The sequence below is a fragment of the Bos javanicus genome, chromosome 2, assembly GCF_032452875.1.
Source record: "Bos javanicus breed banteng chromosome 2, ARS-OSU_banteng_1.0, whole genome shotgun sequence".
Classification (NCBI taxonomy): domain Eukaryota; kingdom Metazoa; phylum Chordata; class Mammalia; order Artiodactyla; family Bovidae; genus Bos; species Bos javanicus.
In genome coordinates this window covers 135,635,883-135,662,711 of record NC_083869.1, presented here as the reverse complement: position 1 = coordinate 135,662,711, position 26,829 = coordinate 135,635,883, and the positions used below count along the sequence as shown (strand labels likewise).

The following is a 26,829-nucleotide window of genomic DNA, read 5'->3' as shown; positions in this document are numbered from 1 at the left end:
AACAGCATACCTGTAGGAAAAAAAATTTTTTTTGGCTGGAAGATCAGGGTTTACACTCTCAGAAGGTGACATTTTTGGCTGAGGTCTGGTTGAGAAGCAGAAGTCGGCCGTGAAAGGAAAGGGGAAGAGCATTCCAGGCGGAGAAGGTGACAGGTGCAAAGGCCCTGAGCTGCAGCGTGCTTGGTGTGTTTGAGAATCAGTTAGGCCAGCGTGGCTGGGGAGGAGTGCGCTGGGGGAGAGGAGAGATGAGGTGGAGAGGTGGACCAGGCTGGATCAAGCAGGCCTTGTGGGCGTGGTAGGACTTTGAATTTTATTCTGAGCGTGATGGTAGCCAGAGTAGGGGTTGAACAGAAGAGGGATGTGTGAGACCAGATGGGTGGGGGACAAGAGAGGAAGTAGGGACACCCATGAGGAGCCGTCTTAGCAGGCTGGGCAAGAGGTGGCAGTGGCTTATTTGATACACATCAGAAACCTAGGGTGGTGACTGGCATACAGTAAGTACTACATGGTAGCCATCCTGTGATTGTTTAAAACTTTGGAACCAGGCACACGTGGGTCTCACCTGTGGCTTCAGCTCTTCATGGCTGGATGTGTTGCTCTTGTTCAGTCACTCAGTTGTGTCCAGCTCTTTGCAAGCCCATGGACTGCAGCATGCCAGGCCTCCCTGTCCCTCACCATCTCCTGGAGTTTGCTCAAACTCATGTCCATTGAATTGGTGATGTCATCCAACCATCTCATCCTCTGTCACCTTCTCCTTCTGCCCTCAGTCTTTCCTAGCATCAGGGTCTTTTTCCAATGAGTTGACTGTTCTCATCAGGTGGCCAAAGTATTGGAGCTTCAGCGTTGATTTTCTTTAGGATGGACTGGTTTGATCTTGCCATCCAAAGGACTCTCAAGTCTTCTCCAGCACCACAGTTAGAAAGCATCAATTCTTCGGTGCTCAGCCTTCTTTATGGTTCAGCTCTCACATCTGTGCATGACTGCTGGAAAGACCTGACTAGACGGACCTTGGTCAGCAAAGTAATGTCTCTGCTTCTTAATATGCTGTCTAGGTTGGTCATAGCTTTCCTTCCGAGAAGCAGTCGTCTTCTAACTTCAGGGCTACAGTTACCATCTGCAGTGGCTTTAGAGCCAAGAAGAGGAAGTCTGTCACTGCTTCCACCTTTTCCCCATCTATTTGCCATGAAGTGATAGGACTGGATGCCATGATCTTAGTTTTTTTAATAGTGAGTTTTAAGCTCGTTTTTTCACTCTCCTCTTTCACCCTCATCTAGAGGCTCTTTAGTTCCTCTTCGCTTTCTGCTTTAGAGTGGTATCATCTGCATATCTGAGGTTGTTGATATTTCTGTCAACAGTCTTGATTCCAGCTTGTAACTCATCCATGACTGGATGACTTTGAGCAAATAATTTTTGGTGTGGAGAGAGGAAAAGAAAGTGTTATTACTTGCAATAAGTAAGGAGAACACCTGGGATTGTTCCTAAAATAGTGTTTCTGAGCAAATCATTTAACTGCACCCAGGCTTATTGTTGTCATCTGTAAAGTGGGTAGAATAGTAGCAGCGTCCAGGGCTGTCGAGAAGGTTTAAGCAGATAAGGTAGAGGTGCAAAATTTTAGGCACAGGGTCTGGCTCATGGTAGGTTCAGTATTTTTATCATAATTTCTAGTCAGCAACTGGAGAATAAAGAAGGGATAATGGGTAAGAGCAGCTGGTACATTTGAGATTCATGAGTAGCCTTTGAGGAACTTTTTGGCTAGTGCCTGCAGCTGGACCTGGCAAACGGCAGCTTTGCAGGGTGGACAGAGGACTAAGCAAGAGTGGGGAGGGAATGAGTGCAAAGGGTGTCTTCTCTGTATTTATTCACCCAACAATGGCTGAGGGGCTACAGTGCACCAGGCAGGGTTCTAGATTGGGTACTGGTACTGGTGATGATAGCACTAATAATAGCCAACCCGAAGGACTTCCCTGACGGTCCAGTGGTTGGGACTCTGCATTTCCACTGCAGGGGGCTGGCGTTCCATCCCTGGTGGGTGAACTGAGATACCTCATGCTGGCCACCACAAAACAAACAAATAAAGACCAGTGGTATTAATTACATAACAGTGGGGAGTCATTAAGGTAATTTTGGCTGATGCGATGGGCTTCCCTGGTAGCTTAGCTGGTAGAGAATCCACCTACAATGCAGGAGACCCTGGTTCAATTCCTGGGTCAGGAAGATCCCGTGGAGAAGAAATAGGCTACCCACTCCAGTATTCCTGGGCTTCCCTGGTGGATGAGACAGTAAAGAATCCACCTGCAACGTGGAAGACCCCGGTTCGATCCCTGGGAAGGAATCCCTGTAGGAGGGCATGGTAACCTGCTCCAGTGTTCTTGCCTGGAGAATCCCATGGACAGAGGAGCCTGGCGGGCTACAGTCCATGGGGTCTCAGAGTCGGACACGACTGAACAACTAAGCACAGCACAGCTGATGTGATAGTGAAATCCTGAAATCTCAGTGACGTAGCACAAAAGAAGTTTATTTCTCATTCATGAGAAGTCCTGTTAAGTGCTTTCTACGTGGTGACCTACAGACCCAGACCCCTTCCAGCTTGTGGCTCTAGCATTCTCTAGGAACTCCGCGTTATTTCCTTCCAGCTGGGGGACAGGGAAGGAGAGAAGTCCTCGTGGGAGGTTTTCATGGGCCAGGTCTGAAGTGGCAGACTTTAGTTTTGTCTTAATTCTGCTGTTGCTGTTCAGTTGCTCAGTCATGTCGGACTCTTTGAGACCCCATGGGCTGCAGCACGCCAGGCTTCCCTGCCTTCACTATCTCCCGGAGCTTGCTCAGACTCATGTCCAAGTCAGTGATACCATCCAACCATCTCATCCTCTGTCGTCCCCTTCTCCTCCTGCCTTCAATGTTTCCCACCATCAGGGTCTTTTCCAATGAGTCAGTTCTTCGCATCAGGTGGCCAAAGTATTAGTTTCAGCTTCAGCATCAGTCTTTCCAATGAATATTCAAGACTGATTTTCTTTAGGATTGACTGGTTTGATCTCCTTGCAGTCCAAGGAGAGTCCAAGACTCTCAAGAGTCTTCTCCAACACCACAGTTCAAAAGCATCAATAATTCTGCTAGTGAGAACTAGATCACATGGCCATATCTGACTGCAAAGAAGTCTGGGAAATAGCTTCTAGCCATTTCCCATAGAAGAACTGGAAATGTTCTTTGGTGAACACACAGCAGCTCCTGTCATACCATATCCTGGTACATAGCTAAGCGTGAATCATCTTATTTAAAACTCATGGTAAAAGCAGGCACTGTTATTATCCCATTTTACAGATAAAGAAACTGAAGCAAAGTCATTGGCCCGGGGTCACACAGCTGTTGGGAGGCACAGCCAAATCCAGGCAGTCAGATGCTAAAGCTGTAATATCCAGAGCTTTCCATGAGGAATTCAGTGGTTATTTTGACAGCTGGATGGAAGCTATGAACATTAGAAAGTGCACATACACACAGGGTTTAGTATGGTTTCTTGGGCTCTGTGATAGAACCCAGAAGGACTGACGGGGAGAACTCTGTGGGCAGAGCCAAGGGCATCTGACTCCCTGCCCCCATCCCCTAGGGCCCTGGTGGGGAATAATTTAGTTCAGTTCACCAGGCGCATCTGGGCCCCCTCTCTGCCCATCTGGGCAAGCAGGGCTGCAGAGCTTGGCTGGGGGTGTTTGTGGCCCCCCTCTGCTCTGGCTGTGGGTGTGCAGCCTGTAGGGGGGCGTTTCTGGAGGCTGTGTCTGGAGGTGGGAAGATGGAGCCCCAGGTTTTTGTGGTGAGAGCTCCCTGCCTCTGAGTCTAGTTTTGCCTGAATCCGGCCTTGGTTGTCATGGCAACATCCAGGCACTTATTTTTTTGGCCCTGTGTGTTGGCTCCTGGTTTTCCATTCCTGGTTTTCCATTTCCAGAGTAGATTCCCTAGTTGGGGACAAGGGGTTTCAGGCTCAGCTTGGACTGTTGTACATTTATACGGCACCTGCTGCATTCCTTGGTCTGACCTAGACAAGGTTGGTAGAGCCTTGGAGTGCAAATGCCCCTGCCTTGCCCTCAGGCCCTCTGGGAGGCTGCCTGGCTTAAGTGGAAAGAGTTTAGGGCTGCTTCCCCTTTCTGCAGCAGCCGCAGTTTGGAATAGGTGAGAGCCCCCAGCTCTCTGCGCCTGGTTTTCTCATCAGGAAATGGGTTGAGGTGAGGATTCAAAGTGATTGCATGAATGTGACACAGTGTTAGAGCAGAGAGCACCCGGAGGCCGCGGGTCAAGAGGTAGCAGGAGCCCAGACGGGCGACGCAGCGACAGAGGGAACAGCAGCCGCCTTGCTCTGACTGCTGGTGACGTGCCAGCCGTGGTCAGACCCCTTACTCGGTTCAACCCATTTAATCCTCACGGTGACTGTCAGTTTCACGAGAATGCTGAGTCTCGGTGACTCGTGGGTCACACTGCCAACAAGTGGCAGGGCGGGACTCCGCTGTGGCCCTGATTCCGGACCTGACGGCCTACCCGCGGCGCCGCACAGCCTCCTTGCCCCAGGGGAGGAGCGGTGGGAGGCTGGGGGTGGAGCTCGGCGCCCCAGGGCCGGGGTACAGCGACCGTGCGGGTTGGATTTTCGGATGAACGAAACCAGTATGGCTCACACGTTCACTCTAAGCCCGGCGCTCAGTCACACGCCCTTTGCCCCCAGATGCCGCCCTGAGACGGGTGCCAATGTTTGCTCCCTGCGCAGGGACACTGAGGCTCACAGAGGCGGAGCTGCTTCCCCTGGGACGCTGCCCGGAGGGAGGCGTGGCGGGAGTTGGGTGGGGAAGGGGGATTCGGTTCCGTGCCTGCACTGGGCAGTTCCGCAGCCCGCTCCTGATGTGAGAAGTCCTCCGAGCGCCTAAACACATTTTCAGCAAAGCGTGTGACCCCTTTTCTGGGTCAGTAAAGATGATCTTGAAGACTGGCCTTTCCCGCCGCCTGGGTGGGTGGGTGGGTGGGTGGGTGGGTGTGTGTGTGTGTGTGTGTGTGTGTGTGTGTGTGTTGGGGAGGGTCTTCACCTCCACGCCCTCCCCCTCCCCACCCTTCCCTCCGTTTCCCACTCCTCCCCTCGCCCCTCCCCTCGCCCCTTCATGTCTCCTCCTCCTCAGTCCTCCACCACCAGGCTCCCCTCCCCCACCCTCCTTTCCCCTCCCCCGGCCCCGCCCACCCCGTGATCACGTGGGGCCCGCCGGATTTAAGCCAAATCTGCCCGGCGCTCAGCCGGCGGTCTGGCTGTGGGGGAGTCTGGGTGGGTCTCCGGGGCCCTGGCAGAGGCCTGCAGAGGGTGCCCACGGGCGCCCTCCATGAGCTTGGGGCTGGAGCAGTCGTTGGAGGTGGTTATCCAGGTGGGCCCGGGGCTGTGCCCCGTGCAGGGCAGGGGCGCGGAGCCTCGCAGGAGAGGGTGAGGGGCGGCGCGTCTCAGGGTGCGGGCGTGGGTGCGCCGGGGGTCCCCCGCTTGCAACTCTCGCCCAGGGTTGGGGCGGAGGGTTCTGGGGTTCAGTTCCGGGCTCTGTCCAGTGCTCCTCGAGTGAAGGGGAGTCCTCACCTCCATGTTTTAGGGTTGGGGTGACGCCTGCTAGCACTGTGGGGTCCTCGCCCGTCCTGGGCGGGAGCCCCCGGCACGCCGCCTGCCCAGGGCTGGGTCTGTGAGTGGGCCGTGCCTTTGGTTCGCTTCTCGGGCCCCCGCGGGCCTCCTTCCCAGGGCAGGGGCGCACGGAGCGTCCTCCGGTTGGGCTTCGTGCGAGTCTGACTCGCAAGCGCCCTTCCGGGCGGGGTTTCTGGAGCGCCTCCTGGGCACCCACGTCTCGGGTGGCAGCACTGTTTCCTTGCCACCCACGCCAGGGAGCCCCGGGTCTCAGCCCCCCCGCAGATCCTCCCGCTTTCCCCGCAGACTCTGCAGAGGAGCGTCCTGGGGTCGGGCCTGGCCCAGGACTCGCGGCCCGCCGGCCTGTCTGCCCGCATCAGGGAGATCTTCACCCGCAGCCTCTGCCAGCCTGAGAGCGCAGGTACCGCTCCCTGCGCCCGCCCTGCCCCAGACACTCCTGCGTCCCGTTTCCCAGTCCTGTCCACAGTCATGACGACGGTAACGACTGCAGCTTCCATTTCTTGAATCCTCACTGTGAGGCAGGCACGGACCCATGATGGAGGGTCCCATTTTACAGATGAGGAAACGGAGGCTCTGAGGTGTCCTTTGCTTAGACTTGTCTCCACGTGCTGCTGTGAGAAGGCGGGGCTGAGCATCCCCTCCTTGCTTGCAGGCAGCCTGCTGCGAAGACTAAACCCCAAACACAGCGTTCTCTGCCAGGGAAGGGCTGACCTGGGTGAATCCAAGACAATGGGGAGAAGGCAACTCAGCTTAGCTCAGGGCTCTGTAGACGGCCTGGGGTTGGCAGTGCCCATTCTCCACCTGGACAGGAAGGCTCATGGGCCCCCAGGCCCCTGGAGGGTGGCCCCCACAACCTCCTATGTGCTTTGAGAGTCTGGGAAAGACCCCCTCAGCTGCAGCTCCCCGCGGGGACCCTGTCTATTTTCCTGCCTCCAGGGATGGGTGGGGCACCCGTTTGGGGAGGTGGTCCCTCTGGACACAGGTGGAGGCCAGTCCTGTGCCCGCTGTCCTGCAGGCCCAGCCCCCGAGATGGCCTCTGTGCTGTCGCTGCAGGAGGAGAACCAGCTGCTGCAGCAGGAGCTGTCCCGCGTGGAGGACCTGCTGGCCCAGAGCCGGGTGGAGCGCGACGAGCTGGCCATCAAGTACAGCGCGGTCAGCGAGAGGGTGGGTGCTGCAGGGCGCAGGGCGCGGGGCTCCCCAGCCTTGGGGGTGGGAGGCAGCCTGGGCAGCGTGCTCTGGGGGAAAGGTGGGCCCCGGAGCCAGGCAGCCTGTGTTCAAGTTGCGACTCTGCCCACTCGAGTGGCCTTGAACACGTGTCTCCACTCTGCACGCCTGCTGTCCACAGTGGGGACAGTAACGACACGGAACTGCGAGGAACCGATGGGACGAGGGGATGAAGTGCCAGGAGCCTGGGTGTTTCATCCCCGGCTGTCCTGGGTTGGGTGGGGCACAGAGAACAAGACCCCCAAGAGTGCCCCGCCGCCCCTTGAGTCTCTGGGCACCGCTTTGTACCCACATGTACCTGGGCCTTGGGGTCCACCCAGCAGGCTGGGGTGGGCACAGACCTGGCCCGCTCTCCCAGGTGAGGCCCCACCAAGGAAGGAAGGGGTAGCCGGGCCTGCGTCCAGATCCAGACAGGGTTTGTGTCTGGGGGCCTGTGTAGCGGGGCCGGGGCAGGAGGTCGGTGTGCTGGGTGCAGGTTGTTCTCAGTGCGTTGTCTCCTTTAGGCCGCCAGGCTCGGGGCAGGTGGCCCTGGGGAGGTGATGGTGGCTGCAAGCTGGTGAGAGAGCTGCATGCGGGAGGGAGTGTGTGTGCCCGTGGGAGGGGTGCGTGGGTGGTAATGGAGTAACACATAATAGTGTCTGTGGGTTATTGAGCCCCTGCTGTGTGCCGAGTGTGTGCTGGGAGCTTGGTGTTTAAGATACAGAGGTTGGGGCCCTTCCGACGCCCGTGTAATACAGGAGCTCACTGAGGCTCAGAGCGGGAGCACGCCGTGCTCCGAGTCACACAGCCCGGGGCTCAGCACTGTGGCTTTGTTTCCTGGGGCTGGGAAGAGGCCACTGGGCTGGGCGTCCCAGCGGGCAGCTGGTCCTGGGAGAACGGGAAGGACCTCAGATACGACCCCCTAATACTGCAAGCGGAAAGCTGAAGCTGGCCCAGGGTCCCCTGAGCGGGACTGGTAGAACCAGGGTTGCCCAGGACTCACTGAGCTGGGCCTGTCTACACAAGGGCTTGTGACCCCGCGGTGGGAGGGGGAGGAGTGATCTGTGTCTCCCTGTGGGTGTGGGCTGTGCCCATGTCCTGGCATCCGCCCGCCGGGATAAGCCCCCGGCTTGTTGGGACTTGCAGAGAAGCAGGGCGGGGGGCCTAAAGCGGCCCCCGGCACTGGGCACAGCGCAGAGCTCGTTTTCCCAGAGTTTGCAGGGAGTATGGGGGGCAGGCTGGGCTAATGTGCATTGTTGGTGGTGCCTGAGCCAGCCCCTCCCGCTGAGGCCAGTCATCCTGGGGCCCCTGGCACAGTGTCAAGCCCCGGGGGGAGGCTGCCTCTTAAATGCCAGCTTCTAACCAACAGTGGGGGCAGCACAGCCCCCCAGCTGGGAGGGGAAGGGAAGAAGAGGTGGAGGGGGCCGCTCCCTTTCCTGCGAGCGCGCGTCTGGGGGGCTGCGTTAGTCTAGGAAGTTCCCTCCTGCGGCTGGGGAAGCTGGGATAGCATGCAGAGGGAGCCTGGCGTGAGACTGTCCCCTGTGTGCGGTGGTGTGCATGGGCCCCCCTGGTTAGATGAGGATGACCTTGAGGCCTGTCCTGGGGGTGGGTCCCCAGGGAACATCAGAGCCTGGAGATCGCCTCATCAGCGGTGGGGAGACAGGCCCAGGGAGGGCATCGTGGGGCCAAGCCCACTGGTAGAGCTGGGCTGAGCCCCTGGCCTGGGCGCCGCAACCCTGGGACATCGTCCCTCTCGGCTGCCCACGTGGCGCTGGGCTGCGGGCGGTGGGGCCTGCAGCCACAGCAATGCATGTGGCCTGGCTTGAGGTTGTTCGGACCCCTTAAACTCCTAGCGGGGTGGAGCTGAGGTCGTGATCTGTGTCCAGAGGCTGCGTGTGGGGAGGCTGAGGTGGTGACCCCCTGGGTCAGAGGGCAGACCTTGGGTCCCTGTGAGGCCCCCCCTCTCCTGTCCCTGAGGAGCAGGTGTTGGGCCAGCCCCGCTCCCGCAGTGTCCATGGTAACCTGGACCCGGTGATCGGAGCGGCAGGCAGTGGAGCGGGGGTTGCTAGGGGAGACAGTAAACTTCTTTCATCCTTGGCTTGGGAGCAGCCTGCTTCCCTTTTGACTTATGAGTGAAATTGAAAGGCAGAGTTTGTGGAAAGAGGTGGGGTGTGGCCGGAGGGGCAGGGGTCTGGCCGTGAGCCCTGGGAAGCAGCGGAGCACCAGCAACGGCAGGGACCCCTCTAAACCCGAGAGACGGACAGCGCCTGGTTCACACAGCGGCAGGGACCCCTGTAAACCCCAGAGACGGACAGCGCCTGGTTCACACAGCGGCAGGGACCCCTGTAAACCCCAGAGACGGACAGCGCCTGGTTCACACAGCGGCAGGGACCCCTGTAAACCCCAGAGACGGACAGCGCCTGGTTCACACAGCGGCAGGGACCCCTGTAAACCCCAGAAACGGACAGCGCCTGGTTCACACAGCGGCAGGGACCCCTCTAAACCCTAGAGACGGACAGCACCTGGTTCACACAGCGGCAGGGACCCCTCTAAACCCAAGAGACGGACAGCGCCTGGTTCACACAGCTGTGTGAGACACACACCGCGGCCACCGTCAGACCCTTTCTACATGTACATGTGCATGCGTGCAAGTCGCTTCAGTCGTGTCTGATGCTTGGTGACCCCATGGACCATAGGCCACCAGGCTCCTCTGTCCATGGATTCTCCAGGCAAGAATACTGGAGGGGGTTACCATGCCCTCCTCCAGGGGATCTTTCCAACCCAGGGATCGAACTCAGGTCTCTTATGTCTCCTGCATTGATAGGTGGGTTCTTTACCATTAGCGCCACCTGGGAAGCCCTTCTATATATACACAGCAACAGCCCACCAGGAGGATGCACTCAGATTCACAGAAGCTGCACCAGACACACGCCATCCAGCCTGCACGCACAGCCACACGCCATGGCGTGTCTGGTGTGCCCACATGGCAGACAGCCCAGTGCTGGCTGGACACATACAGCCAGACACAGGTGTGCACAGATGCACGCAGAACCCCCCTTGTACAACTGTGCACACAGGCGTACAAATGCATGGACACGTAGGCACACACGCAGATGTACCCATCTGCTTCACCACAGCGTACACCTTGGACAAGAGATGCCAGCTCACCCCGGTCCCCATGAAGGCCCAGACACAGACACACAGGGTCACACATGGAGACAAACGACAAAACACACCCCCCCACGCCCAGGAAGCACCTGCTTGATGCTTGACACACACACAGCATCCCGGTGCCACGGCCAGCACAGACGCTCTGCCCTTCACCTGGCTTGGGTGGACTCCACGCAGATACTGGCCACGGGCTTGCTGCCCGCCCTCTAGGGACAGAGACCTCCTGCATATCGCCTGCTCCTGCACCCTCAGACCAGGTTCCCCCAGCATGAGCTGCAGCTGCCACACAGCCTCCGTGGGCACAGTGCCCGGGGTGGGGGTGGAGATGAGGCTGTTCTCAGCTGGCTGGCTCCCTGAGCTTCTGGTACACTGCTTAAGCCCGGCCTGGAGGGCCGGCCTGGCCTGGGCCCCTGGTCCGCGTGGGTGACGGTCGTCGTCCTCGCCGTTGGCCTCCCTGGGACTGGACGTGGGTGGGTGTGTGAACGGATGCCCTGCCCCGCCTCTCGAAGGCCAGGCTCTGGGCTTGGCCCTGCTGTCAGTCCACTCTGGGCACCGTCCTCCTCTGAGCCTTGCCATCCTTGGCTGCCTCCTTCCTCCTTTCTAGATGGCTGGAGGAGGCTGGGGGCCCCCTGGGACCAGCAGGTCCCTGGAGGAGTGAGGGGGTTTGGGCTAGTGGAGGCCGTCAGAGCCGGCAGGCGTCCTGCCGCTGACCCCAGGGTCGGGTGATGAAGGGGCTTCAGGCTGCCTGGGCGTGGGGGATGGGGTGGGTTGGAGGCCCCCAGTGAGGGGGAGCGGAGAGCTGGGGGCCAGGCTGGGCTGGGAGGCCGTTCATAAGCCACGCCACGTGTCAGGACACTTGTGCTCGCCTCTTAGAAACCTGAGCACTGTGCGTGGGCAGTGGGAGGCGGGTGAGTCCGTCGGTGTCAGTCTGGGGTGTTTGAGACGACCTGAGTGTGTGGTGTGTGTGCATGTCTCTGAGCTCGCGTGTGCGCATGTGTACTGATGCCTCAGTGTATTGCATGTGCTCATGCTGTTACATCATCAGCATGCTATTCTGAGCAAAATCCAGGTTTCCTGAGAGTTCAGGTGGCATGGCGTGGATCTAACAGTTGCCCACGCAGGGCACTGGGTGATTTGGAGCATGCCCAGGGCCCTCAAGGTTTGCCCCAGGGGCATCTTGTGTTTTGTGTGCACACGTGTGTGGGCCCACCTACTTGTGTCCCTGCACACCCTGTCTGTGTGTCCCTGCTTGCCTCCTCTGTGTTTATGCTTGGCCGTGCACACGTGCATTGTGTCCTGGGCTTGCCCACCTGGGCCTGCAAGGCATCGTGGGTCGGGGTCCGGCCTGGCGCCCCCTACAGAGGCCTGAGCCTGCCTTCTGGGGAGGCGCAGGACTCACCCGGGGCCCTTCCCCGCAGCTGGAGCAGGCTGTGCGGCGGGAGTCCGGGGAGCCGGCAGCCCAGGAGCCCAGGGGGCTGGCCCTGCAGAGCGTGGAGCTGCGGCGGCAGCTGCAGGAGGAGCAGGCCTCCTACCGGCGCAAGCTGCAGGCTTACCAGGAGGGCCAGCAGCGGCAGGCGCAGCTGGTGCAGCGGCTGCAGGCCAAGGTCGGGCCGCCGCCCCGCCCCCGCGCACCTTTCCTCCCCCAACCCCAAGCACCGCGGCTGACCCGCTCTCCGCCCACCCGCAGATTCTCCAGTGCAAGAAGAAAAGCTCGGAGACGGAGCAGCAGCTGCTGGAGAGATGCACAGAGCTGGAGCAGCTGCGGCTGCGGGTGGGCGCCGGGGGGGCAGGGCTGACCCTTCCTGCCCTGCCCAGTCTGACGCCCCTGCTTCCGTACCACTCAGGACGCAGGGCACAGCCAGGACCTGGAGAGCGCCCTCATCCGCCTGGAGGAGGAGCAGCAGAGGTGGGCCCGCGGGGGGCGCGCGGGGGCCGGCCGCCCTCCGCCCAGGCACCCACCTGCTCTCCTCTGCCCCGCCCAGGAGCGCCAGCCTGGCCCAGGTGAACGCGCTGCTCAGGGAGCAGCTGGACCAGGCGAGCTCGGCCAACCAGGCCCTGCGGGATGATATCCGCAAGGTGACCAGTGACTGGGCGCGCGGCCGGCAGGAGCTGGAGCAGCGGGAGGCCACCTGGAGGCGCGAGGGCGAGGTGGACGAGGGGCTGGGGGCCGCGGGGCCCGGGGGTCCGGCCTGACCCCAGGGCACGGCCTCACTGGGCTGGCGGGGGAGGGGCCTCGCGCCACCTGGGCCCTTTGATTCTGCAGCAAGAACACCGGCGTGGGTTGTCACGCCCTTCTCCAGGGCATCTTCCCGACCCAAGGAAGGAACCCGGGTCTCCTGCACTGCAGGCAGTTCTTTACCATTTGAGCCACCAGGGAAGCCCCATTAGGGAGGAAAATGGCTGTCATAATAATAGCCCTGATTAGTGCGTATTGTGTGAGAGGCGGGCGTTTTCTCCTCTGATCCTCTTAACTTACATGGACGGTGTTCCTGTCCTCCTGAGGAGAGGTTGAGCTGCTGCCCGGTCGTGCGGCAGGCAGCTGGGATGCAGACCGAGGTCTCAGGCATCTTCTGCCCTTCCCCGTGGAGGCTTTGACACCCAGCTCCCTGGGCCAGGGGGAGGTGGGGGCTGGTGAGCGAGGCAGCTCCGACCCAGCCTTGCAAGCCGGCGCTGGTGACGGGACACGCGCCCCCGCGGCGGCCCTCGGGACGTTCCGCGCGGGTGGGACCTGGGCCTGCCGCCCCGGCCCCTCACTCAGCCCCTCCGTCCCCCCAGTCTTTCAACGCCTACTTCAGCCACGAGCATAGTCGCCTGCTCCTCGTCTGGAGGCAGGTCGTGGGGGCCCGACGGCTGGTCAGCGAGGTGAAGACGGCCACCGAGAGGTGAGGCTGGCGGCGGAGGGGTCGCTCGCGGAGGCGCGGCCGCGGGACACCGCCCAGCTGGGCTTCAGTCCGACCAGACCCGCCTGCTGTGTGCCGGCCTTGGGAGACGCAGAGGCACCTAGTAATAATTAACTCTTAGCAGATCAGGGCAGTCATTTCGTATTTGCTTAATGTATTTACTAAACTGACTGTGACTAAATAGTCATATTTTACTAAACTAAACTTATTTTTTTTAGTAAAAACTATTTTTTTTGTAGTTTTAATAATTTTTAGTAAAATTTTTTTTTTAGTTTAGAAACATATTTTACTAAACTAAAAACAATTTTAGTGTTTACTAAATTTACTGTTTCCTAGTCACTACTAGTACCCTGGAGGAGGCCATGGCAACCCACTCCAGTATTCTTGCCTGGAGAATCCCCAAGGACAGAGGAGCCTGGCAGGCTGCAGTCCGTGGGGTCGCAAGAGTCAGACACGACGGAGTGACTGAGCACAGCACAGTCATTACTAGCAACTAGTAAACATCTACTGGATATTTGCTTCTAGCTAGGCTCCTTGTACCTTTTATTTCATTTCATATCCCCAGTGTTCCTCTGAGATAGGAACCGTAATAGTCCTCACTTTTCAGGGGAGGACATTGAGGCTCAGAGAGTTAGAGTGACTTTCCAAAGATCACAGAGCAGTAGGAAAGAGGCTGAGTCAGGATTTATCGCCCCTGTTTTTAATCCACTAGACTATTCAGTGTCTACTGCCAAGGACCTTGCAACCTCTAGGGAATTCCCTGGCAGTCCAGTGGTTAGGGCTCTGTGTTTTCACTGCTGAGGGTCCAGGTTCAATCCCTGGTCAGGGAACTAGATCCCGCAAGCTGTGTGCGGCCAAAAAATTTTTAAATAAGAACAAAGGACCTTGCAGTCTCTAGACTGAGGAAGTGAGTGGTCAGTGGCATGAAAGTGGAACAGAAAGGATGCCCCAGATGCTCAGAAGGATGGAAGGGGTTGTGAAAGTAAAAGTCGCTCAGTCGTGTCTGACTCTTTGCCTCCCCATGGACTGTACAGTCCATGGAATTCTCCAGGCCAGAATACTGGAGTGGGAAGCCTTTCCCTTCTCCAGGGGATCTTCCCAACCCAGGGATTGAACCCAGGTCTCCCGCATTGCAGGTGGATTCTTTACCAGCTGAGCCACCAGGGAAGCCCAAGAATACTGGAGTGTGTAGCCTATCCCTTCTCCAGGGAATCTTCCTTACCCCAGGAATCAAACTGGGGTCTCCTGCATTGCAGGTGGATTCTTTACCAACTGAGCTATGAGGGAAGCCCCCAAGGGAAGGGGTTGGGAGGCCAGAAAAATGCTTCATAGGGGAGATGGAATTTGCACTGACCCCAAAGGATAGGTAGGCTTTTAACTGGCAGAGCTGAGGGCCCTCCAGGGAGAGGGAACAGCAGGAGCAAAGGCTTGGAGGTGGGAGAAAGTGGTACCCCGTGGGGCTGAAGCAAAAGGCGAGTGAGCGGGAGATCAGGTTGGAAAAGAGCCTCACAGGTCCCTTGCCACAGGGGACTTGGTGTCTGCCCCCGCCCACCTCCGCCACGCACAGCTTGTGGGATCTTAGTTCCCCGACCAGGGATCAAGCCTGTGCCCCTGCACTGGAAGCATGGAGTCCTAGGAACTGGAGCGCCGGGGAAGTCCCTTCCCACTTGCTCTTTGAGCAAGGGAGGCTGTGGGGAGAGCCCAGAGGCAGGCAGACCAGTCTGTCTCCTTTTGCGCCTTAAACATAAGTAACGACCTTTTGGTGAGATATCTCATATTCACTCAGAATCCAGATTTCCAATTGACTCATCAGTATCACAGATGGTTTTGCTTTGGTTTTTGCATTTAAAATTGTTTGAATCAGGATCCACAGATGTTCACAAGGTGTGATTCATTGATTTGTCTTTTAAGTCGAATATTTTATTTGTTCCAGAAACTGGGACAGTTGTCCTCAGAGATGCCCACAGTCTGGATTCTGTGGTGTGCCTTAACAACTTTGTCCTCTGTACTTCTTGTAAATTGGATGTTGGATATAAGGCTTCATCAGATTGAGGTTCGGGTGGTTGTGTTTTGACACAGCTTCTTCATGGTGCTGTGTACCCTGCCGTCAGGAGCCTCTCTTTCTGTGTGTTGGCAGCCCTTGACACTGCATGCCAAGGTCCAGACATTCATCAGAGATTGCAAAATCGTGACGGTCTCACTCTGTCACTGCATCATGTATTAGCTGGAACTCTTCTACAAGAAGACACTTCCTCCTCTTACCATCTGATACCCAGTGGTACAGTTCATTCAGGAAAGGGAAGAATTTAACCTATTTGATATATTTAAAATATGTATTATTTTAAATTAGCATTTAACATTTTAGCATCTTGCTTTTGAATAATTCACCTAAGCACAAGATTCAAATTTTACAAGGTTTACTGTGAAGCGTCCCTCCCACCTTTGACCCAGACACTCAGGCACGTTTAATAGAAGCAAATACAGCAGACTGTACATGTTCCCCCTCCCCTGGCCTCTTCCACTGCTCTTTTAAAAAACAATATTTATTTATTTATTTTTGGCTGCGCGGGCTTTTCTCTGGCTGCAGCAGGCGGGGCCCGCTCCCTTGTTTTGGCACATGGGCTTCTCGTGTTCTGGTTCTGTTCTGGTTGCAGAGCACGGGCGCTTGGGTGCTCAGGCTTCAGTAGGTGCAGCTCGTGGGCTCAGTAGTTGTGGCTCCCAGGCTTAGTTCTTCCACGGCATGTGGGATCTTCCCGGATCAGGGATCGAACCCGTGTCTCCTGCATTGGAAGTGGATTCTTTACCACTGAGCCACCAGGGAAGCCCCCATTGTCATTATAATTTACACCTGAAGCCTAACCCCCAATCCAACCCCTGTTCTGTGTCCTCTCCACCAGGGACCTGCTGCAGCTGGGAGGGGAGCTGGCCCGCACCTCGAGAGCCGTCCAGGAGGCGGGCCTGGGGCTGAGCGCGGGCCTGCGGCTGGCCGAGAGCCGGGCCGAGGCAGCCCTGGAGAAGCAGGCCCTGCTGGAGGAGCAGCTTCGGAGCAAGGAGCTGCAGGAGCAGGAGCTGGCCCGGCTGCAGCTGCAGAGCAACCTGGACAAGGCCAACCTCAGTGCCAGGTGGGTTCTCGGAGGCGCCGCTTGAGGCAGGCCTCGCTGGAGTGCACGGCCGGGGGTCTGGGCCGGAGGGGTGTCTGTTCACCAGCCTTTCCCCTGCGGGCGCTTGGCCATCTCCCCAGGCCCTCCATTTGGCAGAGGGGAAGACAGAGGTTCAGAGGGCTCTTGCCCTAGGTTGAATTTCATGTTTGCAGTCCAGCCTCTGCTCCCAGTGGTAAAGAACCCCTCTGCCAGTGTAGGAGATGTAAGAGAGGCAGGTTCAATCGCTGGGCAGGAAGATCCCCTGACCAGGAAAATCCCTCCTCCTCCTGGAGGAGGGCATGGCGACCCACTCCAGTCTTCTTGCCTAGAGAATCCCATGGACAGAGGAGCCTGGCAGGTTACAGTCCATGGGGTCACAAAGAGTCAGACACAACTGAGTGGCTTGGCACGCAGCAGCACTCTGCTCCTGAGATCTAGGCAGGTCCCAGAGTGCTTCCCCATGAGATAAAGTGCCTGGTACCTCATTCGCACTCAGAGATGAGAAGTCTGTAGCCCAGAGAGGAGACAGACTTGCTCCAGGTCACACAGCAGGAGAGGCAAAGCCTAGCATCCCTGCCTCAGGTTTGGGGAAGCTGGGGGTTTGAGGAGAAGCTGGGTGGGTCTCCCATTCACCTGTGTAACTCTCCCAACTCCAGAGTGACCGAGCTGGCCCTGACGGTGGAACGCCTTCAGGACCAGAATCTGGAGAAAGACCAGCTCAACAAAGTCCTCAGCGAGAAGCTTGAGGCCCTGGTGAGACGCGGGGTGGGACGAGAGGGACCGGACATAGGCTGAGGGCTGGGATGCTTGGGCAGCCCACTCAGAATCAGCATCACCCCTCATTAACTGAGCACCTAATGTGTGCCAGCTTTAATGTGAGCACCTAGTATGTGCCAGCCGTAATGGTTAGCACACTCACTTCCTTTATCCCATTTCATCCTCTTAGCCATTCTGTAGCATGATCCCCATTACACAGATGAGGAAGCTGAGGCCCAAGAGAAAATACTTGTCCAGAGTCTGAGAGCCATGATGCTGGTGCGTCAGGACTGGAACTCATGCCTGTGCCCTGCTGGCCCAGGGCTCTTTCTGTTGGAACTCAGCTGCCTCCCCACCAGAGGGACACCCCTCATGGGTACTGCCTGGGTTGGTCATCCTGTGTGAGGTCTGGCCTGGATTCCACGTCCAGCTCTCTTCCAATAAGCTGTGTGCCCTGGGTCACACACTGTACCTCTTGGGGGCCTGGTCTGTTCAGTGAGGGCACTGGTGCCGCTGTGGGGTCTCCGAAGCCGCTGGCCTCTGGGCATGGCCTTCGAGGCGCCCTGGTAGGGAGACCGTGGAGTCTCTGACTAGGGCAGAGACCCTGACCACTCTTTCTTTGTCTTCCCAACACCACTCCAGGAATCCCTGCGGCTCCAGGAGCAGGCAGCCCTAGAGACAGAGGAAGGAGAGGGGCTGCAGCAGACCCTGAGGGGCATGGCACAGGTTGGAGCCAGGCCAGCACTGGCGGGGGCCTGGGCAGGGCCAGGGCAGGCGGGCCTGGACCACTGCGTCCCCTAGTGGCCTTGAGCTGAGCTGCAAGCGGTTGAGGGCCCTGGCGCCCTCCCTGCTGTTTAATGCCCCTTCTATTAGTAAGTAGCTCAGCTCAAACTCTGTCCCGAGAGGAGGCACTGCCTGTTCCCTGCCCGTCTGAGAAAGGCTCTATGGTGTCTTCCCAGTAAATGGACGGCGTCCTGGTGGGCTGAGGGCTATCAAGAAGCCTTCTTTTGGGAGGGGCCTACGGTGTACTGCGGGGGCTGTGGTGAAGCTGGAGGCCAGGACTCCGGTGGCCACGTTGCGCACCACTAACCGCGCAGCTCCCCTCCCCCTCTCTCTTACCCGCCCCCAGGCCGTCCTGTCGGACACGGACAGCGGCGTCCATTTAAGTGGCTCCGAGCGCACAGCGGACGCCTCAGACGGCAGCCTGCGGGGGCTCTCGGGGGCCCGGACCCCGTCCCCATCGAGGCGGCCCTCGCCCGGCCGCGGCCGCTCCCCGCGCCGAGGCCCGTCCCCTGCCTGCTCGGACTCCACTCTGGCCCTCATCCACTCAGCTCTGCACAAGCGCCAGCTACAGGTCCAGGTGGGACGGGGCTTGAGCACCCTGTACTGGGGCTCCAGCCTGGGGGCGGGCCTGGGGCCTCCGTGAGTGGAGCCTGAGCACCCTAGGGAACCCTAGGGAGAGCCAGAGCCCCGGGAGAAGGCAGAGAGTCGGGACGCGAGGTGGCCGAGCGCTCCTCGTCTGGAGTGGGAGGGGCTTGAGCTCCTGGGGGCGGAGCTAGAGTCCTAGTATGGGAGGAGCTTTAGCCGCTGGAGGCGGAGCCTGAGGTGGAGCTAGAGTCCTGGTGTGGGAAGGGCTTGAGCCGCTGGGGGCGGAGCCTGGGGTGGAGCTAGAGTCCTGGTGTGGGAGGGGCTTTTGAGCTACTGAGGGCGGAGCCTGGGCGGAGCTAGAGTCCTAATATGGGAGGAGCTTGAGCTACTGGGGCGGATCCTGGGCGGAGCTAGAGTCCTAATATGGGAGGAGCTTGAGCCACTGTGGGCGGAGCCTGGGGTGGAGCTAGAGTCCTGGTGCAGAGGGGGAGACGAGGCACCCACATAGACCAAGACAGAGAGCCTTGGGTGGGGCCGTGAGACGCAGGGTGCGGAAAGGAGTGTGCTTGGTGTTTTGGAGACTTGGGTAGGAACTGCCTGGGGCCCCAGGAGCTGGAGGTTCAGAGCCCTAGCAGAGGTGTCAGAAGGGTGGGAGGGCACCGTGTAGGGGAGTGGAAACCGAGTCACTCCACTTTGCCGCCCAGAGATGGTTACAGGTCTGGGTCCCAGCGCAGGCTGGTGTACATCCTGCCGAGAGCAGGGGCTTCCCTGGACTTAGTGATTCTGCCACAGGACATGCGGGGGCGCTATGAGGCCAGCCAGGACTTGCTGGGCACCCTGCGGAAGCAGCTTAGTGACAGTGAGGGTGAGCGCCGTGCCCTGGAGGAGCAGCTGCAGCGTCTGCGGGACGAGGCCGACGGGGCCGCCCAGGCCCAGGAGGACGCGCAGCGGGAAGCCCAGCGCCTGCGCAGCGCTGTCGACCTCCTGAACAGGTGCCGGAGGCCAGAGGTGGGGCTCCCAGCCCCAGGGATGAATCGGCCTGCGCGTGCTGGATTTGCACTAATATGGTCGTAACTGGCCACGTGTGTCTATTCAAATATAAGTCAACATTTACAAAAGTAAAAATTCAGCCCCGCAGTTGCATTAGCCTCATTTCAAGTGCACCTATGACTATGAAACATTTCCATCAGCCCCGAGAGTCGTATTGGCAGTGTTATTCTAGACTCTGTTTCTTGGGGATTTCAGAGACAAGAAAGTATCCATTCTTGGCTGCCTGATGTTTTTGATTTTTTGTTCTTATTTTTTTTTTTTTTTTCTTTTTAAACGTAACTACATAACAAAAAGGTTGAAAATGGAGGGAAATAAAAAGGTGAAATGTCTTCACAGCCCTCCCTCCCCGACCCCTCCTGACCCTGTTAATGCCCTGGCTTTGCTTCCCGTCGTGTTTCCTGACAGTTTGCAAACGTCCCCTGTACACCTCTTGTGTGCCAGGCTCACTGCCAAGTCCTTCGCATGTATAGTCTCAGCCAGTCTTCCTGTCAAACCCATGCAGTTCACCGCTGGTACTGTTGAGGTTGAGAGACTTGCCCAAGGTCACAGCAATGTTGCTGGGGTAGGAGATGGGATTCTGGTCCATCTGATAGCAAAACCAGTGCTTCCCATGCCTTCAAAGGAGGAGTGCTTTTTTGTAGTTGTATTCTTGGTGAATGCCTCATTTTGCATTCTGCTGTGTTTCTTAATTTCACGCTGTTATGCTTTCCTCTGCCTACTGCCAGCCTTCGTTCCTAGTGTATTTACAGGTTGCCATTTTGAGCGAAGGGGAGTTGGCACTGGAGGATATGACAGCTGTCAGCCCTAAACCAGGAACTCCAGGCTTGGAAGGAGGCTCTTCCCTCCCTTGCCCTAGCTACCACGTGCTGCTGGCCTGGGCAGCAGCCCTTGGGATCTGGACACTCCTGCTCTGTTGGGCCTCCCAGAATGGAAGGGCACGGGCTGCTATGAGGGGGCGTTTCCTGGCAAGGTGGGCCAGCAGAGCTGGCGGCAGCGGTGCCCACATGTCTCAGGAACCTGGCCTGGCCTCTTCACCCAATGGCGAGGCTTCCACCCATTTCTCTGGCCTCCACATGGGCTGAATGAGGAAGAAGGACATCTGGATTCTCTTTGCTGAAAAGAGTCGGCTCCAGGGAGATGTGGAGGAGACGAGTGGGCCACGTGCAGGGGGAGGAAGGCTTCCTGGAGGCACAGGCCTCGGAAGACGGCAGTCTGTGGTTCCTGGCTAGGACAGTAACGTGGCCATCCTCCCCGGTGGAAGGGGCCCTGGCAGCCCCTTCAGCGCCCCCTCCTCTCGTCCTGCAGGGAGAAGGACAGCCTGGCCCACAGCCTGCAGGTGGCCAAGCAGCAGGTCGAGGAGCTGCGGCAGGAGCAGGAGAAGCTGCAGGCGGCCCAGGAGGAGCTGCGGCGCCAGCGGGAGCAGCTGGAGGAAGAGCGGGAGGACGCGGCTCAGGACCGCACACGGGCGCGCCGGGAGCTCGAGCGCAGGCGGGTGGCTTCTGGCGCTCTGCCGGGGCCGCTCAGCTGGCTCTGGGGCCCTGGCTGTCCCTGGGGGCTTGGGAAGCACTGACTGTGCTCGGGGCCTCCTACTGTCTCAGGGAGTCCTCACCGCACCCCCTGCTGCAGGGTCTTCTAGCCAGACCTACAGGAAACTGAGGCTTGGGCAGATGGAGTCATTTCCCAGAGATCAGAGAGCTGGTAGGAGGTAGAGTGTGGATGATAACAGCTAATATAACAGGAGTTACTTTGTTGTTCGGTGGCCAAGGTGTGTCGGACTGTGACCCCATGGCCGTGTGGCGACATGGAGGCCTGGTAGGCTTCCCTGCAGTTGTCATATATAATAACTTCCCTGTAATTACATACACAGCATTTATACGGAAGCAAGCAAAGTTGCTCAGTCGTATCCGACTCTTTGCAACCCACGGACTGTAGGCTACCACACTCCTCCGTCCATGGGATTTTCCAGGCAAGACTACTGGAGTGGGTTGCCATTTCCTTCTCCAGGAGATCTTCCTGACCCAGCAATCGAACCCAGGTCTCCCACATGGCAGGCAGACGCTTTACCGTCTGAGCCACCAGGGAAGATAACGTATGTAATATTAAATAATAGTTACATGTAACTTCATATCATAACACAAAGCTATATATAACATTCAGTTCACTTCAGTCGCTCAGTCGTGTCTGACTCTTTGTGACCCCATGAACCTTCAGAGTTAACCTCTTAACCCCTGTGCTGTTCATTTATTTCTCTGAGGCATAAGTAACAGTGATGTTCAGCACGTGGTGGCAGTGGACATTATCCTTGTTTCTGAAGGCCCTTGGGGGGTATGTCAGGTTACAATAAGGACACGCGTCCTTTTAACAACTTCACAAGGTGGGTGTTACCCACTTTGCAGATGTGAAAACTGAGGTTCAGAGTCACCATGGGCTTGGCTGCCCCTGCGGGTGAGGCTCCTGCCTTGTGCCTGGCCCCTCACTGCTCCAGCATGTCTGGCTGTGGGAGACTCAGGGGAGTGACCTGGAGCACCCCGTGCCCTCTGTCCCACAGCCACAGACAACTGGAGCAGCTGGAAGGGAAGCGCTCAGGGCTGGCGAAGGAGCTGGTGGAGGTGCGGGAGGCGCTGAGTGGTGCCACGCTGCAGCGGGACATACTGCAGGCCGAGAAGGCTGAGGTGGCTGAGGCGCTGGCCAAGGTGGGTCCCTGTTTGCCACCCTGCCACAAGCCCACCTCTGCCCTGGCCCCAGGCCTCCTCCCTCTGGCCACAGACTGACCCCTTCCTCCTGGACTCAGGCTGACCTCTGATCACAGCCATAAGTGAACTGCCCTCCAGGCCTGGTCATACCTCTGCTTTTCCAGATGCTTCTGGGGCAGGGCCTGTGACTCAAGTCGTCCAGCCCCATCTCTGGGCACGGGTCCTGGGGTCTTTGAGGGCTGGGGGCACAGTTCTTGGTTGGTGCCTGTCCCACTCCCTGTGGTCTAGGCCCTGAGCAGGCCCACCCGCAACCCCGCTCTGGTACCCTCTGACCTCGGGCCGTGCCCCGTGGCAGGAGCCAGCCTTGTCAGCCCTTGTCCAGCTCTGTGTGGACAGCAGGCCATCTGCAGGGATTCTTTCTGTTTCCTGTTGCGTCTCCCTTCTCACGTCCCCCACCCTGTCTGAGGGCCTTGTCTCCCCATACCTCTCTCTACGCCCATCTCTCTACCCTTCTCCTCATCCTTCCGCATCTCCGTGTCCCTTGCATCTCTTCCCTGCTTTCTCCGCCTGACTGTCTGGCCGCTGGTCCCGACCCTGCAGGCGGAGGCCGGCCGCGTGGCACTCGAGCTCTCCACGGCCAAGCTGAGGGCGGAGGAGGCCTCTTTGCGGGACTCCTTGTCCAAGCTGAGTGCCCTGAATGAGGGTCTGGCGCAGGACAAGCTGGCTCTGAACCACCTCGTCGCCCAGGTACGTGGTGGGCCTGTGGACCCTCCTGCCTTACCCCCGGCCCGCGTCCCCAGCCCCAGCCCACCCCTCCCTGGATACCTCCGTCCCTCTGTCTCGGACTCCGTCTGTCTTCTTCCTCGTGGTCTGATGGAAAAGAAGCTCCGCGGTCCCTGTGTCTCCTCCCCAATGGCCTGATGGCCTCCGGCCCCGTGCTTGGCCCTCAGGAACCTCCCCTGTCCTCCCGCCCAGTGTGGGTGACGGGTGGCCCCTTCCCGGAACGAGGGCTGGGCTTGCCCCTGCTCTCAGCCCCGCCTGACCCGCAGCTGGAGGAGGAGAAGGTGGCCTTGCTGGGCCGGCAGCAGCAGGTGGAGCAGGCGGCTGCCGCGTCTCGGGAGGAGCAGGAGCGGCTGCAGCAGGAGCGGCTGGAGCAGGAGGTGGAGCGGCAGGGCCTGGAGGGCTCCCTGCGGGCGGCGGAGCGGGGCCGGGAGGTGCTGGAGCGCCAGCTCCCCGAGCTGCACCGCGAGCGCTGCCGGCTGCAGGAGCAGCTCACCCAGGTGGGTGAGGGGGCAGCTCTGGAGGGCTTCTAGATGCCAGAAGTCACAGGCTCTGGAGCCTGATTCCCCGCTGAAATCCAGCCCCGCCTCTGCAAGCTGGGACCTGGAGCAAGCTCCCCAAGGCCCCCATGTCCTGGTGGCCCCATCTGCAACATAGGGATGGTAGTTCTTATTCCCAGAGGGTTGTTCTGAAGAGTGCGCCGTGTAAACACTTGGAGAAATGAGTCACCACTTTGCAAAGATACGATAATCGGTAGAGAAGTTCACAACTGAAATCAGATGTGCTGGGAAACCATAGCTGGAAGGGACCTTAGGGTGCCTGTCCCGGAGGGCCTGGCTTCCTGGGAGGGGTTGCTAGCGAGCAGCCCATGTGGCGCGGGAGCCGGGCTCCAGGCCCCTCCCTGTGGCCTGCAGGGCCGCTCTCCTGTGGTTTGTGTTATATACCCGCCTTCCCTGGATGTGCTGGGGGGACAGCAAGGGTTCGGTTACTGCCCAGAGCGAGGACCCTGTGCACTGCAGGTCCAGAGAAGGCTGCGATTTGTCAGGATATACACAGCACATCAGGGGAGACCTGGGCTTGAGCCTGGTCTCCTGCCTGCCAGGCCAGGGCTGGGTCAGGCCCGGGGCTGGGATGCTTCAGGATAAGCAGGGGAGACCCCAGGGGTGGTGCTTATGTCACCTGGTGGGGGCCAGCTCTCCCGGCAGCTGAGTGAGCGGGAGCAGCAGCTGGAGCAGGCCCGACAGGAGACGCAGCGGCAGACAGAGGCACTGGAGCGGGCAACTCGGGAGAAGGAGGCGCTGGCCAAGGAGAGGGCCGGCCTGGCAGTGCAGCTGGCGGCTGCTGAGCGTGAAGGCCGGGCCCTGTCAGAGGAGGCTGCACGCCTGCGGTAAGGCCTTGGGCTCTGCCTGGCCCCCCTCGGGGGGATTGGCCAGGGTTGCCCGGTGACTAGCCCCGCCCACGCATTGGACCTGGCTGGGCAGGTAGGGTGGCACCTGGCCCTGCCTGGCCACACCCCGGAATCCGCTGGGGCCTGAGGGGCTGGGTCCCATGCCTCAGATATGGCCTGTGCTGCAGATCGGAGAAGGAAGCCCTGGAGAGCAGCCTGTTTGAGGTGCAGAGGCAGCTGGCGCAGCTTGAGTCCCGGCGGGAACAGCTAGAGGCAGACGGGCGGGCCTTGCTGCTGGCCAAGGAGGCCCTGACCGGTAGGCAGGCCTGGGGCAAGGGGCGGGGAACACCGGGCTCCACCCAGACCATACCCCGTGGAGTCTTGGGCTCTCCCTGAAGTTGGGATCCTTGGCTCTGCCTGACCCAGCTCCCAGCCCCTCCTCTTTGTGGGCTGCGGGCTCCTTATCTGACAGAGATGAGGAGCCCCGCCTCCTGAGGCTGCATCAGGATGAGGTGAGGGAAGCGTGGCCTTGGCCTGATGCCTGCTGTTTATCGTCATCAGGACCCTTAGAGAGCCCTGAACTCTCTGTGGAGCCGCCATCAGCTGCTTTTATGATGGCTTTCACTGCCCGCAGTCTCTGAACTCGGGGTTTTCTCTCGCTCCGCATTTACTGAGCACCTCAAGAAGGGGAATGCTGACAGTGCCTGGTGGCCTCCAGCCCCCAGGATGGTTTCTAGATTTGGCCCACAGTGGGGCACACCCTCGTCGCGGCCATCTTCATTAGTGCTGACAGTCCCCCAAGCATACTATTGCAGTCAGTCACTAAAGGTGACGTCTTGCGGAAAGCTGTGCGGCCTTGGGAGGTCCCATGTCTCCCCTGAGCCTCCCTGTCCTCATCTGGGGAGTGGGGGTAAGCCGCCTAGGCGTGATGTGAAGCTGTGACGTGCCCGCCAGGTGCCTGGCGAGTAAGCGCTCAGTGACGGGGGTTGCTGTATGTCTGTGTCCTCCCCGTTTTGGGGCCCCTTCTTCAGCATTTCGATGGCGTTCCAGGTGGGTAGGGCCACTGGGCCATGCAGCCGATGGGGAAACTGTGGCCCAGAGAGGGCAAGGAGGCTCTCCAAGGGAACTCAGCCTTGATACCAGAGGGACCCTTTCCCCTCTGGGACTCTGCCCCTGTGGCTCCTCTGGCCCGTGTCTGCTGGCCCACTGGGGAGTTCCCCCCAAACCTGACTCCATCCCATCTCTCCTGTACAGGGGAGCTGGCGGGCCTGCGACAGCAGATGGCAGCTGCAGAGGAGAAGGCTGCTCTGGACAAGGAGCTGACGGCCCAGAAGCTGCTTCAGACTGAGCGGGAGGCCCTTTCCTCTCTGCGGGAGCAGCGGGCAGCCCACGAGGAGGATCTGCAGCGACTCCAGAGAGAGAAGGTTCGGGCTGCTGGCTTGGGGCAGACTGGGGAGGGCTGCGTGGGGGGTGGCTCTGAACCACTGGCTTTAGCTCCTCTGTGACCTCAGGCAAGTCAGCCTTCTCACTCTGCCCCAGTCTCCAAATCTGTGAAATGGAACTTCATCTGTGTTTCAGAGGTCCTATGGGCAGCTGGGAGGATCCATCAGGGGCCCCTTCTTATCAACCATGCAGATTCCCAGGCCCCAGTCTGTTTCAGCCCTGGTGATCCGAGGCAGGAGGTCCACAGACATGTTTGGAAAATGTTGATGTAATGTATAGCAGGAAAGCACTTTAATTTGTGAAGAAGCGCTATTTGCATATGAAAGTAAATTCTGGAGACCAGAGCACATAGAAAAGTGAGGGGCTGGGTCACTGGAAGAGCAGAGCAGTGGTGTCTGAGCACACCGGCTCTGGAGCTGTGTAGCCCGGCTCAGACCTGATCTTGGCCGCCTGCTGGTTTCGCTACCAAAGGCCTCTGTGCCTTCACTTCCTCGTCGTAACCGTGGGGGACGGTGATAGTTTGAGGCTGGCCAGAAAGCTTGTTCGGCATGGAATGGCAGACCTGAATGAATTTTTTGGCCAGCCCAACTACACGAACGGCTTCCCACAGAGCAGGCGCTTTCTGGATGCTGGTGGTGGTTACTGCACTGAAACACTCCCTGGGCTGGCCTCTGGGCAGGGCCCTGCCTCACCCGTCTTGGACTGGGCTGCTTCTGACAGAGGGTTCGGACTGTGGCCCCCTCCACCAGGGGCCCACGCACCCCGTCTTCTTGGATTTGGGTGGATGGAGCCCCCCTCCCCCAGCAGGGGTGGCACTGCGTTTTATGCAGGGAGTCCTCACAGCTGTTAGGACGTGTACGGGGCCAGGCGCCCCCCTCAGGCCCCGGGTGGGCTCTGCCTGTGCTGCCTGTGGGTCTCACCCACCCAGTCCTGGGGGCCAGACTCCGTGCCCACCCTCCCTCTCCCTGCAACCCCAGACTCGGCCTCGTAATGTCAGCAGATCTGTGGCTCCCAGACCCAGGCCTCCTCAGTCCTCACTGCCAACCCAGCACACTCTGCCCAGACCCCTGGTCCCAGGCCTTCTTCCACGCTCTGCGTGTGTGCGTGTTAAGTCGCTCAGTCGTGTCCCGACTCTTTGCGACCCCATGGACTGTAGCCCACCAGGCTCCTCTGTCCGTGGGATTCTCCAGGCAAGAAGACCAGGGTGGGTTGCCATGCCCTCCTCCAGGGGATCTTCCTGACCCAGAGATCGAACCCGAGTCTCTTATGTCTCCTGCACTGGCACGTTGGTTCTTGA

At 59.1% G+C, this 26,829-nt stretch overlaps 1 protein-coding gene across 9 annotated transcripts in view; it reads left to right on the top strand.

The window, feature by feature from the left end:
* The window catches only part of CROCC (ciliary rootlet coiled-coil, rootletin), a 51,333-nt gene that overhangs the window by 1,548 nt on the left and 22,956 nt on the right, over positions 1 to 26,829 (top strand). For 2 of the 9 annotated variants that reach the window (XM_061395570.1, XM_061395560.1), the window contains exons 2-20: positions 5,927 to 6,041; positions 6,695 to 6,805; positions 11,434 to 11,619; positions 11,703 to 11,786; positions 11,860 to 11,921; positions 11,998 to 12,163; positions 12,791 to 12,897; positions 15,813 to 16,037; positions 16,712 to 16,808; positions 17,454 to 17,537; positions 17,941 to 18,171; positions 18,972 to 19,171; positions 20,535 to 20,717; positions 21,778 to 21,922; positions 22,523 to 22,669; positions 22,972 to 23,202; positions 23,896 to 24,089; positions 24,278 to 24,405; positions 25,344 to 25,513. In XM_061395570.1, coding sequence (XP_061251554.1) covers positions 5,927 to 6,041; positions 6,695 to 6,805; positions 11,434 to 11,619; positions 11,703 to 11,786; positions 11,860 to 11,921; positions 11,998 to 12,163; positions 12,791 to 12,897; positions 15,813 to 16,037; positions 16,712 to 16,808; positions 17,454 to 17,537; positions 17,941 to 18,171; positions 18,972 to 19,171; positions 20,535 to 20,717; positions 21,778 to 21,922; positions 22,523 to 22,669; positions 22,972 to 23,202; positions 23,896 to 24,089; positions 24,278 to 24,405; positions 25,344 to 25,513 — 2,866 coding nt within the window. Of the gene's footprint in view, positions 1 to 5,241; positions 5,382 to 5,926; positions 6,042 to 6,656; positions 6,806 to 7,368; positions 7,422 to 11,433; positions 11,620 to 11,702; positions 11,787 to 11,859; positions 11,922 to 11,997; positions 12,164 to 12,790; positions 12,898 to 15,812; positions 16,038 to 16,711; positions 16,809 to 17,453; positions 17,538 to 17,940; positions 18,172 to 18,971; positions 19,172 to 20,534; positions 20,718 to 21,777; positions 21,923 to 22,522; positions 22,670 to 22,971; positions 23,203 to 23,895; positions 24,090 to 24,277; positions 24,406 to 25,343; positions 25,514 to 26,829 lie in introns of those variants that run through there. The other 7 variants (XM_061395590.1, XM_061395601.1, XM_061395580.1 and 4 more) reach the window with 7 other exon arrangements.